The following is a 15,165-nucleotide window of genomic DNA, read 5'->3' on the forward strand; positions in this document are numbered from 1 at the left end:
TGATTTGGTCTTATTTGGCATGCTTCAGTCATGCCGGGAATCAATTTAATTTGTAAGGCTGCATATGCACTTACTAGACGAAAAGCCAAGTCATCAGACAGTCGACAACCCACCCTGCAATATGGTCACTCTGCGGGCTTCTGGATACGTAGGGATGGTCGGTTACACTGCGATAATGAGATAGACCTTGTTTTCTGCAGGTGGGTAGAATGTTGTTTCTAAATGCGGTTCATGCTTGCTTCTTCTTGTCCATGTTTTATGGACTTCTTGATTGGTCACCGAGGACAAAATCAAGCATTATCTAGACTACCTAGCAATTACCTTTGCATGCACTGCGGACCAAGAAACCTGGTTGTTTCTTGGCCTGTCACCGATTGACGCTTGCCTGGGTCGTACCTATGCAGTACCATTCTCGGCGACTGAGACTGGTTGGCATCCAATAAATGCCAGTAATAGACTGAGTATTGCTGGATGGGTGAATAGAACACGTATTCGATACGCACTACAGGTAGGACTCTGCTTTGGACAGGCAAATCACGTCTCACCGAATATGATACAGTCAGGCGCTAGGGGATTCACACGCCAAATTATACCTGCGCATAGACCATATAATTGGAGTGCCTCTCTTTTGACCAATTGATATCACTAGCATTTACCTCGGCCGGACTATAGTGTGATTTCCATTCCAGACCAGCTCTCGGAGCCTTGGCAGCAAACAAGGTCCAAGCGATGAGCTAGATCGACGACCGGAACCGGTGACTTCAAGTTGTTTGGGTAGGCACTAGACTAGTATAGCGAGCACTTGCATCTGAGCCTGCCTGACCGAGGACTATCTAAATAATTACTGGAGATGGTTTGGCCTCCTCGGCTCTAGATGTGACGGATCAAACGATTAGTGATCCGGTCGAGATCGCCTCGATGATTGCAGTAGTAGTACGACAAGGCCTTTCCCTGGTTTCCTATCAAAAATTGCCGCTTCGGTTAACCAGACTGATATCAGGCCAACATTGCTCCGGGCATATAACACCGTCTTAGCCAGCGCTTCTGTGCCACCAGGGGACCTATGTGAGGATCACGCTGGCAGCGGGAGGGGTCTTCGGCGATTCAGGAGCCGGATGTGCTGGCTAATGGTGAGCCAATTGCATGTCACACATCTTGTAGACTTGCGGGATGGATGAGGGGTAATGGAGCGATTAGAGAAACCAAGGGGGGCTGTGCAGCGTGTTTCTTACTACTCTGGAAAAAAATACTGCCAATGATCGTATAGAGGAAGAGAGTGATACGCTGGGCCAAGTCCGTGCTTACATGCCAAAGCCGGCCGAAGGAATGACCGTTAGTTATGCGGGGGTTGTGTCTTAATGCCTCAGGCTGCCAAGAGACCTGCTGCTGTTATGTTACCCTTACCCTTGCCCTACACCCTAACTGTCTACTTTCGTGCCGCCATTTGCAGGATTGCTGCCAACCAATCAGACGGCGTGACTATTTCTTGGCACCATACTGAATGTTCAGGTCCGATCTTGGCTATCATTCATGGCCACTCTGCCTCTTATCATCGTCATACTCTTTTGCATCGGCGACCTGATCTAGAGCCATCATTATCCACCTAGATCGCTGCTTTGATAGATTGTCATCATGGCGATGAATCAGATTCCCGGGCAAAACATCTATGTTGGAGGGTTGGTTACCTTGTCCCCCACTTTCTGTTACCATACTAAGCCTGCCTTTGGCCCGTCATATGATGGGCCAGGGTCTCAGAGGAGGTATAGCGCTTCGCTCTCACAAAGCTTGCTAACGTCGAGTTACATAGCATACTGGCACTCAAGAACAAGGCAGCCTTGACTCGAGCAAACATTACACATGTTGTTTCCGTGTTACGCCTCCAGCCAGCTGATGATGTCTTCGAGTCTTTTCAACACCACTGCATAGAGGTCGACGATGTCGACGATGAGAACTTACTAGAACATTTTCCAGCTGCTGTAAAGTTTATCCAATCCGGTCTTGATGCCGGCGGAGGTGTACTTGTACATTGGTTAGTTTGTCCTCGGTTCATCTGCTCTTTTCGGACTATATCCTACACCGTTTCTCCTCATGTTTCCTTGGGATGCCTTCTCCGGGCTCTTTACCTAGGATCGGTACTCAACCTCCTTTCCCCAATCCTGTGTTTGTATAATGTCGCTGCTGAAGCCGTGCTTTGATATTACGGGTTTACTATTGTTCACCTGACCTTGTGTAGCAAGGATGTTCTATTGTGCTTCTAGCATGAGAAGCTGTGCTGACAGTTGATAGTGCGATGGGAAAATCCCGATCAGCCACTGTTTGTATCGCGTATATGCTCAGCCGTCAGCCTAGTGCACTGACACCAGAGTCCGCCCTTGACATCATCAGACAGAACCGACCGCTATGTGAGCCGAATCCTGGGTTCATGGAGCAACTCTCAGTCTACCATCAGATGGGATGTCCAGATGATGTCACTAGCCACCCACTTTACAGCCGGTGGCTTTACCGCCGCGAGGTGGAAGAGAGTGTAGCATGTGGTCGAGCACCTGAGTTGAAGTCCGTGCTGTTTGAGGATGAGCAGCCGCGCCAATCACAGGAGCCCGCGGGTCGTATGACAGAGATCAAATGTCGCAAATGCCGGTTAGTCCCAGTTACGATCATTATTAAAGCTTATCTATGAGCTCCTCCTGACCACATCACCAGGCGCAAATTGGCGACCACGCAATTCATCATCCCCCATACCTCCCAAAAGAACGCCAGAGCATCCACGGCTGATTGCGCTCATGTATTTTTACACCCACTGACTTGGATGCGCCCGTCACTCTTTCCTGGTACTGATTCAGAATCTTCCGGCTCACCTTATGGAGCGCCGCCAGAAGATGCCCCGTTGTCTGGCCGTCTGACCTGTCCCAACTCGTCCTGCGGAGCTAATATTGGCAAATTTGCCTGGCAAGGCATGCAATGTAGCTGCGGCGAGTGGGTTGTCCCTGCGATTGGCCTTGCAAAGGCCAGGGTGGACATTTCCGAGAGGGTCAACATCATCCGCGGACCAGGCAACTTGCCAGCCGCGATGGGCATTCGTCTGCCGCCTGGAATGCGGTCTAACCCCGCGGATGAGAGCAACGGACGCGGAAACCTATAAACTTTGGTAGCGCTACCTAACGTTGACTCCGCCAGGGGTAGATCACGGCGCAGCAAGGCTCCGTCGGAAGTCTAAGCATGCTCGCTCGTTGATAGGCTCCCCTTAGCCATGCCTTTAAATGACGAACCAGCGGGTCATAAAGCCAAATTACGTCACGTGGCATTAGAAGCGGCGCCATCTGATTCAAAAGTTTAGGAAGCAATAGTTGAACTGAAAACAGAGATGGTCCGTGAATAGGCGGGCCACGCACGCAAGTGTGGCGTTCAGAGCTTCTGCTATGGTATGGTATGCGGAGGCTGGCGGAACAGCCCGAATGCGTACACTATTGAAGGCACGAAAGGAAGGACACAACGCAGTCATGCACAATATAGACTCGGGTCTAGACTAGATTTGGGTATGGTCTGCGCTCGACAGGTTTCAGACCCTGATGCCGATCATCCCGCGGCAAGTTGGACCAGAGCAAGGTCGAGATAGACATACAGTTTTACTACTACCGGACCAGCAAGCAGAACCCAGCCAATAAGAGCAAATGCACACCACTAGCTTCAGCTATCTCAACCCAAGCCTCGGCGGCTACAGCCAGATGATCTTATCAAATCAGTTAGCCGAAGAGACTGATTGGATTCAGCTCGTGTCCCGGGGGGGGGAAAGAAGAAGGGAGGGGAATTGTAGACTCTAAGCGCTAGGACCTGTCAGGATCCAGGGCATAACCCCACCGACCCCACGAGGCTGTTTTAAGGCAGCCCCACGGGCCCCAGCGATGCAGCATCCAATCAGGCGGTGACGTAAGACCCGGGATCTGCGAAGCCAGAAGGGCAGATCGGGGAGAAAAACAGAGTTCTCGGGGCCTGGCACAAGTTCCTGGGCCCGATGACTAATGCACCCGGCGCGACAACTGTAACTGCCAAGCACCGCTGCTGCTTTTGCTCAAGTCCGGCTGGGTCTCATTGACTGGGGAGGGGGGGCAGACTAGCGAAGGTCTAGGCTGCTTCACTAGCGCCGGCTCGGGGGCTGTGCAAACTGCTCTTACGCAACTGGGGCGCGCTAGCCATGGATGAGCTGATCCTCGGCTGGTACATACCGTATTCTAAGATTACTTCTTTATTACTTCTTTCCGGTATTATTTGCAGTGAGAAGAGTATATTCCGTATTTTTCATTCCTCTGTATTCATGCCTTGTATTGATTGTATACACACTATGGATGGAGTTATTATACCGACCTAAGTGGCAAGCCTGCATATTCATCATTCATCATCCATCAGTAAGTAACTTACTTTACCTGCCTAGATAGGTAGGGTATGTAGCTACCTAGCCGGATAATCATTCTTTCCCCCTCATACCACAAGATCCTTACTCTCAGATACTCCTCAAACATCCTAACCCCCATCTATCAAACAACCTAACCACAACCCCCCCCTAAACAGTGTATACTACTTACTATACCTCCTACCCTAATAAAACAACCTTGTACTTTGTCCAGTATGCTCACACAACTACTAATACCCAAAGTATTCTAGTCTCCGCCTTACATGACGTCAACCTCATCTCAGGCCTCATCTTCACTTAGCTAGCATAACTAACTTACTATCCAACCGATAGATAGTATAAAGACTCAAGTTCGTTGTCGTTAAGACTTGGCGTTATTTGCAATACACAGACTAATTCCCACCAACCCAACATAAACAACAAATAGATTAGAAATAACATTAGCAATAACGATAGGGATAGATAGATCCAACCCGCCCTACAGGGCGGCCAGCCTAACTATCCATTTAGTAGTAACTACGGGCTGAAAAATGGGGTTCGGTTCCATGGACAACAACCTGCTATTTAGTTTCAGGAAAAGCTAACCGAACCCAGCCCAACCCCCTTACTATGTTCTATAAAGAGAGTGGGTGGAAGTGTATAGCTGAGTGCATTAAGGCATGGGACACGGACATGGAGAGAAAGAGAGAGGGAGAGAGGGAGGGGCTAAGAATTAGTCCTGGAATGATTGGATGTGGTGGTAGGCATACTAAGTTGCACTGCCTCGTTTGGGGATCCACTGCTTTGCATGAGGGGGTTTTTTTGCTAACTCGTCTTCTTTTAGGAGGGGTGTTAGTATCTTGTGTTGTTATGTGAGTTATCTATCTGCCTAATATGTGTATTTACGGGATAGAGTTGTTGATGGATGGATGGATGGATGGATACATTGTCTGTTTTATTTCTATCTACGTTGTAAGTTGAGATGGAGGAATCTACAACCACTGCATGCATCAACATCGATGCTTAATTTATCGCTTATGGAGCATAGTGCATGTGACGGTTTCTGGGCATGGTCCGCGCGCAATTCCTCTTTGTCTGGTTCTGTTTGGGCGTGCTTATTTTTGGGTTAGTTGTAGCCCGGGTATGGTTGTTCTTCGATACGAGCAGTTCGCTTTTCTGATTGAGACACAACACGGTCATATGGTTGTTGTTCTTTGAGTACTACAAATTCCGATCGGGTTGCCAGATTAGGCTGCAAACCCCTGTTTGTAGCCTTGTAGGTTTTGCATTGCGTAAGGCTGTCAGACGCCTTGCGTTCGTTCTCCGTTAGGCAGGCAGTTCGCTTCTAGAAGCTATTGTACTTCCGGAATCCGTTAAGGCTGTGCAAAGTGTGTTTCTTGAGGCTTCCGTGTCTTGCCGGAACTGTGAGACAGCATAATCTGCGTCCGGTGAGCCGTCCAGTTGATGGCTATTCTCTAGTGGGCCAGGGCGGATATGAGTTTCTGAGTGACGAATATGTCGGTAGAGAGCTGAGCGATCGTCGCTTGAGCTGTGTAGTAGCAGTGGTGTAGTGACTAGGCAGAGCACTGAAGCAAGAGTAGCAGCTGTATCGACAGTCTCTGTATTGACATAATGACTTGGTCGTGACATGTGGCGTTCGCCTTGCAAAGCGCGGTGACAGTGTCTCACGCACGAGCTGATGTACTCGCGTCGCGAACCCGTATCCGGCACACCCAACTGTAGATGTCTGAGACTGAGCTCTCATTCAGTCAGACAATCATCAGGTGATCAGATCCCAACAAGCCCGATACAGTCACGGTAAGCAACGAAGGATCCAGCCACACGCGTGGACATACCAGGCGACCCAGAAGGTGAACTGTAGGCAGTAGGCGCCCATCAATATCGTCAGCATTCCGACATCCAGCCCACAAGCACATCATCATCTTGAGGCTCCAAGTCCAAGCTCACAATCCTCCTGTCGGCACAGACGGGAACAGAGAAGGATCCTGCAGGCGTTGACGATTCCTTCTAGCCATCTCAGCATTGCGCATCCTGTCAATGCGCATCTGATAGAAATTCCTACAAGAGTTAGCAATCATCACCTAGAAACCATACAAGAGAGAGAGTAATACTTATGCAACGCAAAAACCCTCGGCGAGTCATCCGACAAAGTGGTCGATTTCTTGATACTCTCGATCTATCAAATGTCAGCGATTACATCTAAAGCTTAACAAAAACAAACGAGAGGGGAACCAGAGATAGAAAATGTAAATTGAAGAACAAACCTTATCATCCCGTTCCTTCTGCATCTTTTTATCCTCCTCATCACCCTTTTTCGTAGCCGACTTATCATCCTTTTCTTTATCCTTATTCTCATCGTCCTTCTTCTCCTTCTCTTTCTCAGCATCCTTATTCTTCTTCCGCTGCTGCTTCTCCTCATACTCCTTCTTCACCTTCTCAATCTCCCTCGCCATGGCCTCCTCTTTCGCCTTAGCGGCCACAGCTTCTGTATCGACAATAGGAGAACAGAAGTGACGGTCTTGAAGGTGAGAGGGGCAGACGTAGAAGTAGTCCTGAAATCGATCATCAGTCATGACCCAGACATGAATCCCATTCAGAGGATGAGGATAGAGATGATAATGAGGGACATGCATCTATGATAGGCAAATGAGACAAGGAAAGGAGAGGGGATATTCATACCCGATTATCAGGCGTGATTAATACACTACTCGATGGCTTATAGCAAATGTAACATGCTTTGGCGGCTGTATCTGCTACTCGGCGCAGATGCCAGATGTTTTGGATGGACATTGACATGGTGTCTATTCTATGTATAGATTCGGGGCTAGAGGGGTTGTGTTGAGCTTTGTTGAGAGAAGTGTGGGAGGAATTGTTTGATAAGATTAAGTGTGGTGTTTAGTTTGGTTAGGCGGGGAATTGGTCGATGATGTCATGTGACAGGGGTATTGGCTGCATATATATATGGATATTGATACAATGTGAATCATACTACGGTGTAGCTATGCTGTAACTATTGAACTTTGTTAAATACATTCATTATCGGATGGTACTTTGTATTGGTAGAATAGTACGTGAAGGTTCACGACAATCATTTAGTAATGATGGTGTGAATGTGTTGACATGAACTTAATATATCCCGATATGATACAGAGAGACCCAATGGAACCAAAACACAAAGTCTATCCAACAATTCCATCTACTCAGTGACACTATCCTTCAATCCTCTCAACGCACTGGGCTCCTTCGACCCATGCAACATGGCCGCCGCATTTTCCGACCGTCTCCTAGCATCCGTCCAGATCATGAACTCATTATAACTCTTGGGCATGACCTGCACATCCTTCTCCACCAGGAACGTATAATTAAACATTCCTGTGGGCTTCTTCGTCCCATGCTCCACATCTCTCACCTTCGTGTCCACCCGCACCCGCACCTTCGTGTACTTGCTCTCCACGCCCTCGCGCTCCAGCGGTTCCGTGTACGCCACCGTCGCGCGCAGATACAGCACGCTGCCCACGGGCACGGAGTTCTCGAACGTGCTAGGATCCAGGGAGATGAAGTTGGGGCGAGCGTGCGCGAAGGACGCGGCACAGCAGAAGGCGAGCTCGAAGGTCTGTTTGAGAAGGAAGCCACCGAAGATCATGAAGTTGTGACGGTTGCGGTCTTGGGGTTGCATGATCATGGCGGATTTGAGAACGGTGTCACTCATGAAGACGTTGTTGGAGGGTCGTTGGGCGGGGGATTCGGGGTCTGTCGTTCGGTTATTGCTGAATTATATTTTGTATGGGTGGAGAGGACACTTACTGAGATAGGACATCTCCTTGGTCCACATGGAGTGAATGAGATTACTCTCTTCCGCATCGGGGGCTTTCTCGAGGAGACTCTTGGATCGTAGTGCCTTCTTGGCTTGGTAGTTCTCTTCGCCCTGCTTGAACAGGAGGCGCTCCTCGGCCGTTTCGACGACTAGAGGGGCGATGTTGACTGGCCTGGATTGCCAAGATCAGTATTCAGACGTAAAAATAGAGCGGCATGGAACTAACTTCTTCGTCGCAGGATCCAGCGACACCATTGTGAACGCACAAGTGATGAGCACATCCTCCGGCTCAACCTGCTTTCCCGGAGCAGGAGCCTTGGCCACCTGAAGGGAAACCTCCATACTCGAGCGACCTGTCGCATACGTGACCTGGCCACTAAGTTCGAGATCGCAAATCTCCATCAGCGGATGCTCAATGGTGATGCGGTCCACGGCCGCCGTGACCGTAGTGACCGAGTCACCAGTATGTCTGTAGGCGATGACACCTGCCAGCGCATCGAGGTCCATAAGCAGGGACCCCAATCTGTAACTGTCAGTAATCCTCATCCGCAAGGATCGATATCAGAGACACGCACCTAATATGTCCCGAAGCATTAAGATACGTATCAAGCAGCCATTTATCCTGAGCCAGGGGCAGAACCTAAAAGAAAGACACGTCCATCAGCAAAACTCCCCCCTCCAAGTCAGTAAATGCACCTACGGCGCTGTAATAACTATCCGACATCTTCTTCGGCGTCAAGTCAGGTTTCGCCGAGGGAGCAGCAGCCCCCTGACCAGACTTGGCAGTCTCGCGACTTTTCGTGAGCGCATCGATCCAAGGCGTCTTAACTCTCATAGGCATCCACGTAGGTCGAAATGCGGCATTGTGTGGACTGGGATGAAAGTCCCGGGCTGAAAGCAACGACCGGTGCGCAGGTGAGCGGACACTGCTACATAAGCTGGTCGGGGCATTGGAAAGACATTTGGAGCGCGTCGCAGCGGACCGTCTTGTACTTAAGCCAAACATGGTGGTTCAATTCCAAAATATAATAAGTGTCTGGAATATGATGTACAGGAGCAGAAGTGAAAGATGAAAAATGATATGGATTAAGATGATGCGTTGAACACGAAGATGACTTTCGGCTTCGGTAGTTGAAGCGAATCTCCCGACGGCTGTTCCGGCTCCGGCTTTGGATGCCGGAGCAAGTCGGTAACGCGACAAAGTATATTTCCCTAGGCTGACATGTCGGGTTCGGTATGAGCCAAGTGAGTCATTGACATTGTATTTACATGCTTAACATATGAACTGGAGGTAGATGATTATTCTGTTCAAGAATGGGATCGGATGCTGAAGTTGAAGTAGAATTGAAACGCGATGATCCCGGGCTGCTGTGCAATGACATCATCGCGGCTGCTCTCCTCCGATATCGACCATCTCATGCACTAAAAGGGGGCATTAACAGGAGGAATAAGGGCCCCTGAAGGAGGAGCTGCTCTGTACCTGAGAGTGTGTCCAGGGAGGGCCTGCGAGTCAGGCAGAAGCTGATCTTCAGGCCAGCTTGCTCTGTGGCCTCAGGAACCAACTCGTCTCTCGCCCGAGAGCTGCGTCAAGGTGAAGTCATCCCAAGTATAAATTCAACTTATTTTGTACAGTTGTTGTGGTTTTCTTTTTGCATAGTATCCATTGTAGATTATCTTTTGTATATTTCTGCAATTCGTCTATATCAGATAGACTCTCTTCCATTTAGATAATCTCTGTCTCCCATTGTCTCCATACAATTGCAAGAAACATATTGTTACTATACCTCAACCATGAGTGACCCAACCAATCCCAACATCGAGAAGCGAACAACCCCCCAATGGGCTCTCTATCAGCGTGAGAACTTCTGGAAAGTAAACGACGGCCAAACCGTCCCTTTCAACACAGGTACGCATCCCATCCACACCCCCAGTCCATCTCAACCAGCTCGCTGACCAAGGCATCCTGGGCAACAGACCCCAGAAAGCTCGAAGAGGAGGCACACAAGAAATTAAGTCAAGGGGGCTGGTATGCATGTTCCATCCCCCGTAGATGCCCCATTAACCCATCCCTAGGTTCTATGCATCCTCCAACGCCGGCATGTCCAACACCCACCTCGCCAACCGGCAAGCCTTCTTCCGTCATCGGATCATCCCCAACCAACTAGTGGACACCAACCTCCGTGACACCACCACCGAGATCTTCGGCCACAAAGTGTCCGCCCCAATTGGCTTCGCGCCCATCGGGATCAACAAGATCTACCACCCTTCTGCCGAGCTCGCGGTAGCCAAGGTCGCCGGCGAGCTCAACCTCCCCTACTGTCTCTCCACAGCAGGAAGCACCCCCATCGAGAAAGTCGGCGAAGCCAACGGCCAAGGGCCCCGTTTCTTCCAACTATACATGCCACATGATGACGAGCTGACCTTGTCCTTGCTCAACCGAGCCTGGAACTCTGGGTTCGATGCGCTGATTCTCACAACGGATACCTGGCAACTGGGCTGGCGACATGACGACGTCGCCAATTCCAATTATGCCTTTTACCGTGGCATCGGGGCAGACCTTGGCTTGACGGATCCCGTGTTCCAAAAACGGTGTCGTGAGGCTGGCATCGACCCGGAGAAGGATGTGGTGGCTGCGTCGGCCAAGTGGATTGACTCTGTCTGGCATGGACGCGCATGGTCGTGGGAGAAGATCCCATGGTTGATTGAACAGTGGAAGAAGATCTCTGGGGGTCGGCCGTTTGTTATTAAAGGAATTCAGTCTGTGGCGGATGCGAAGAAGTGCGTTGAGTATGGGGTTGATGGAATTGTGGTAAGCAATCACGCGGGGAGACAGGTGGACGGCGCCATTGCGAGTCTTGATGCATTGGAGAATATCGCGAATGCGGTTGGTGATCAGATTTACATCATGTTTGATTCTGGTGTTCGTGGAGGCAGTGATGTTGCTAAGGCGCTGGCCTTGGGAGCTCGCTTTGTTTTCGTCGGCCGGCTCTGGATCTGGGGCCTCAGTATCATGGGTGAGGAGGGTGTTCGCCATGTGATGAAGTCGCTGTTGGCCGATTTCGATATCCTGATGGCTGTGGGAGGGTACAATAGCGTCAAGGACTTTGATAAGTCCATACTAGGTAAGGAGATCAGGATGAATCCTCAGGATGGACGCTAACTGTCATGTCAGAATCGTACCCGAAGTCATACACACTGATCCCGGACAAGGTTCTTTAGATGTTCCAGATAGTGGATGCCATGTTCTATACCAACTTTTTCTTAGACAGGGTTAATCGCGAGCCAGAACTGGTGGAGTAAGAATGAATGTTGATTGATTAGAGAAGGACTTCGAATGTAAGGTAATATGATCCGCACGCCGTCCAGGCTCGAAGAATTTATGCAAATACAAATCAGCAGCATGTGTAAATAATGCATATGTTTCCCGAGGTTCAGACGTCGAGTAAGATGCGGTTAACTAGAGCCAAAGCATGAAGGAAGCAATCGCCAGAGCAGAGAAGAAATACTGAGGAGCAGGAATGGTCATGCTACTTCCTGATTCAGCATCAGATGAACTACTAGAGCTAGCAGAGCTCGTCGTGGTCGTTGAGCTGCCCGTTGTAGTGGATCCCGAGGTGCTGCTTGTTCCAGAGCTCGTAGAGTTCGACGCAGAGGTGGTGTTCGAGGAACGCTCTGCAAATCCGACCCGTAACTCATCGTAGTCAAACACAGCATACACGTTTTTGAGAAACGTGTCACCCAGGAGCCAGATGTCATCACCAAATAAGTCGTAGCTGATAATGTTCGAAACGCATCCAGAACCTGAAGTTGCTCCCACGTAGTCCTTCGGCGAGATGGTGTAATTCACACCAGAGAATGCCACTTGTAGCTTAGTAGTTGTGTTGCACGGAATAATGTGGTAGCTCCCAGAAGATTTGGCGCCGGGAATGAGACTGTGCAGCGTCTTCGAGTCGCTTGAAGGGAGCATAGCATAAGAAGTTCCGGTATCGATGATGGCTGACTTGTTGGAGAAATCGCATGAAGTGCCGCCAACATAGACATCGTCCACGGGAATGCGCCAATAGCTGTCCGATCCGACGGTATCGGTGTAGGTGATATCGCCGGTGTACTTGTCCTTGTCAGTAGTGCCAAAGCTGACCGTGCCATCCTTGGCGGGGCTACGCGAAAGGGCAAAGCCAACGATATTCGACTTGAAAACGTTACTTTCTGCAACAGCATCCATGAATGTTGGGTTGTCGTAGGAACTATCGTTGGTTCGACCGAGACCGAGAATGCCGTCCATTGGGTACGACTCGAAGTTATCCGATGCGTTGGAAGCAAGTCCAAAAGTCATGCGTACAGTGACATTTGCAATCGTGAGCTTGTCTTTTCCTAGCAAGCCGCTGACAGACCCGGTTCCATAGCCCACACTCCACTCTTCCGATGTCATTTCAAGGGTCGAAGAATCGTCCGAACCGAAGGTATTGTGCATCGTGCAGGGCGTGGACGTGCAGTTGGAACCGAAAACCCAGGTATCAGAGCCGCCTGTGTCGAGCAACATGTACATAGATTTCTCATCAGACCCAATGTTGACGACAGAGATGTATGAAATGTCGCTACCATCTTGATCGAGAGCGGCGGTGTTAGACCAAGAGGGAGTTTCCGCTACCACAATTTTGAAATCATTGTCACGACGAACGGGAATCCTTTTGATGTTCAGTGACAGGGACTCATCGCTGGCAGATGAGGTGGAATCGTCTGCTAGAGCATCGCTTGGTTTTGGTACTGGCAGGAAACGACGAGCTAATGAATCACGGGCTGAGATGTCGTCCGACGTATCGAGTTTGATGGTGTATGGGATGAAAGCCGTGGCACTGGCGCAAAGATACGCTGCTGTAACGAGACGCTGTGGGAGATGCATAACTTGGAAGAATCAATAAACAGGTGCAAGCAATGGATTTATCGCAATTGTCTGATGCAGACGATGAGGTGCCGGACTCTCCTATCTCAGCCAGATCAGGTGATACAAATGTATAATGATAGAGTAGAATTTGGTTTTAATCAGATTGAGAATGATATTTCATAGACGGAGTCAATGGCAGAATGACACAATCAAGACAATGCTCTAGAAAGATCAACGATAGATTGCTAGCGGAAAGGCACAAACAGTTGAAGATAAAAGAGACGATCAAAAGATAAAGTGCTGATAAACGAATGCTGAACACAGAGAGTGAATAGGAAGAAACGAGGTGAAGAAAAGAAAGTATAAGAAAAATGTGATTTGTAAAGGTCGACACAAAGAAGAAGAGCAAGGGAATGGAAATGAACACGGAAAAGAAAGAAAGGAAAAAGAAAATAGCACCCAAGTGCTTTTCATGCAGTTAAGAATTAAGATGCAGCCTCCAACAGGAGAATTCACACTCAGGCACAGAATGATTATGCTTACATCGTGGGGAGACCCAAAGCCTAAACGGCCCACTCGGCAGGTTTTCGCGGCGCAACGGACGCCTGCGACTGGCTGCTGCCAATGATCCAGGCCTCGATCTACAGGCCTTTTTTGGCGGCGGTGGAGCCCAGGCACGACCGGTCATGTTTTTCCCCTGAGCACAAATGAGAGCGTACAGGCAGAAATGAGTCCGTGAGACATCAATTTTCCATTCTTAGTATCACACCCTCCTACTATAGGTTTTTAGCAGTGATAGATTAGATATCCGGTACCCTTGGCGGAGGAAACAGTACATATATATAGTACAGCCTACCTACTTACGAGTTCATAATCATAATTGCATTCAAGCCACATCCTGGAAGATAGTAATTTCGTCGGCTAATTTTGAAGAAAGGCCCTCCTTAATATCATCCAAATGACAACGACCAGGCCCGTTCATCTCGCATCTTACCTAAGAGGGGTTGGCTACTTATGTGTGGTGTCCAGAACATGCATCAACCCTCGCGATGACGACTCCTGCGCCACTGAGGGGATTCGTAGTCGACGGACTCTCATCATCAGCCCCCCTCCAACTGTAGCTTGGCATTTTAGTGGATCCGTAAGGCGTCGCATTGCAGCTGCAATAAGCCAACGACCGCCGAAATTGACCCAGTAGTCAGTTGGCTGGGAGCGAACAACCAAAACCGACGAGTCATCTGAAAACACCCATTGGTAGATCGGTAGCAAGTCTTCTCCCTCTTTCAGGCTTCCAAGTTGCGAGATGACGATGACCGATAAAGCTTGGTATTCCCAGGCATCCATTGCTTCTCCCAGCGGGACCTTTTTGAGGGAAAATATCACGGAGGAGTTCGTGGGCTGATAGATCTGAGACACTACCGTCATCGAACGACTATATGAAGAATGCTGTTGCATAATGCCGGAGTTCTGCAATGCCGGGGTTCCGTGCTCGCTGTTCGTTCAAGTTGACGGCCACAACACCACCCATGAACTCCATCACCGCGAAGGTCGGTAGGCGATCAACCCCACAAATGCGATCCAAGGAATGAGAGACAATCTCATATTCAATATCCGCTCGCGTTCCCAGTGAGTATAGAGAATGGCAAGAAGGAGAAAAGATGAAAAAAAAAAAAGGCGGGGGTGTTCGATGAAAAACAAAGAGGTCCCCAATTTCCAGCGAGGCTAAACATGAAACAACTCAGCATAGCCGAGGCAGCCACAGTGGCCGGGCTAGGCCAGTCTAAGCTCTGTCAATTACAGCAGCGAAATTACGCACCCATAAGAGGGCTTAACAATCAAATCTTGTGCTGGAGTACTATTCCCGAAATAAACATAATGAATATTAATGTCCCTTGCATTATGCACACTATAAGCTACAAGTCTGGAACCAACAGCAGCGGCTTTGCCCGAATCTAAAACTGTCCCCGGACATCTTCTCCCCTGACACACCCGCCGCACCCGAAAGTCAGGAACAATAACCACCCAGACTTGCATCCGCAGAGAAAGGATCAAAAAGTGCAGTGG

At 49.4% G+C, this 15,165-nt stretch overlaps 6 protein-coding genes across 6 annotated transcripts; 3 read left to right on the forward strand and 3 right to left on the reverse strand.

The window, feature by feature from the left end:
* Positions 1-1,509: 1,509 nt before the first annotated feature.
* BDQ94DRAFT_142202 (uncharacterized protein) lies at positions 1,510-2,637 on the forward strand. Its single transcript, XM_026765987.1, has 2 exons — positions 1,510-1,676; positions 1,808-2,637. Exons 1-2 carry the CDS (start codon positions 1,633-1,635, stop codon positions 2,193-2,195), a joined length of 432 nt encoding a protein of 143 aa, XP_026627188.1. The 5' UTR covers positions 1,510-1,632; the 3' UTR covers positions 2,196-2,637.
* On the forward strand, positions 2,072-3,280 carry BDQ94DRAFT_23455 (uncharacterized protein). Its single transcript, XM_026775289.1, has 2 exons — positions 2,072-2,637; positions 2,701-3,280. The coding sequence occupies exons 1-2, from the start codon at positions 2,291-2,293 to the stop codon at positions 3,137-3,139; spliced, it is 786 nt and encodes a 261-aa protein (XP_026627189.1). The 5' UTR covers positions 2,072-2,290; the 3' UTR covers positions 3,140-3,280.
* Positions 3,281-6,191: 2,911 nt separating this feature from the next.
* Positions 6,192-7,272, reverse strand: BDQ94DRAFT_23468 (AAA-ATPase Vps4-associated 1 family protein). The gene is made up of 4 exons (XM_026775291.1): positions 7,085-7,272; positions 6,670-6,957; positions 6,517-6,581; positions 6,192-6,463 (listed from the first exon to the last, which is right to left on the reverse strand). Exons 1-4 carry the CDS (start codon positions 7,199-7,201, stop codon positions 6,349-6,351), a joined length of 585 nt encoding a protein of 194 aa, XP_026627190.1. The 5' UTR covers positions 7,202-7,272; the 3' UTR covers positions 6,192-6,348.
* A 133-nt stretch (positions 7,273-7,405) lies between these two features.
* BDQ94DRAFT_23471 (putative acyl-CoA thioester hydrolase) lies at positions 7,406-9,298 on the reverse strand. The gene is made up of 5 exons (XM_026775292.1): positions 8,920-9,298; positions 8,795-8,859; positions 8,446-8,742; positions 8,210-8,391; positions 7,406-8,155 (listed from the first exon to the last, which is right to left on the reverse strand). Exons 1-5 carry the CDS (start codon positions 9,223-9,225, stop codon positions 7,602-7,604), a joined length of 1,404 nt encoding a protein of 467 aa, XP_026627191.1. The 5' UTR covers positions 9,226-9,298; the 3' UTR covers positions 7,406-7,601.
* A 614-nt stretch (positions 9,299-9,912) lies between these two features.
* BDQ94DRAFT_23479 (L-lactate dehydrogenase) lies at positions 9,913-11,557 on the forward strand. The gene is made up of 4 exons (XM_026775293.1): positions 9,913-10,125; positions 10,194-10,245; positions 10,293-11,341; positions 11,392-11,557. Exons 1-4 carry the CDS (start codon positions 10,011-10,013, stop codon positions 11,436-11,438), a joined length of 1,263 nt encoding a protein of 420 aa, XP_026627192.1. The 5' UTR covers positions 9,913-10,010; the 3' UTR covers positions 11,439-11,557.
* Positions 11,528-13,252, reverse strand: BDQ94DRAFT_23489 (aspartic peptidase domain-containing protein). The gene has a single exon (XM_026775294.1). It carries the CDS (start codon positions 13,117-13,119, stop codon positions 11,677-11,679), a length of 1,443 nt encoding a protein of 480 aa, XP_026627193.1. The 5' UTR covers positions 13,120-13,252; the 3' UTR covers positions 11,528-11,676.
* Positions 13,253-15,165: the final 1,913 nt, after the last annotated feature.

This window comes from Aspergillus welwitschiae, assembly GCF_003344945.1.
Source record: "Aspergillus welwitschiae strain CBS 139.54b unplaced genomic scaffold BDQ94scaffold_13, whole genome shotgun sequence".
Lineage (NCBI taxonomy): Eukaryota > Fungi > Ascomycota > Eurotiomycetes > Eurotiales > Aspergillaceae > Aspergillus > Aspergillus welwitschiae.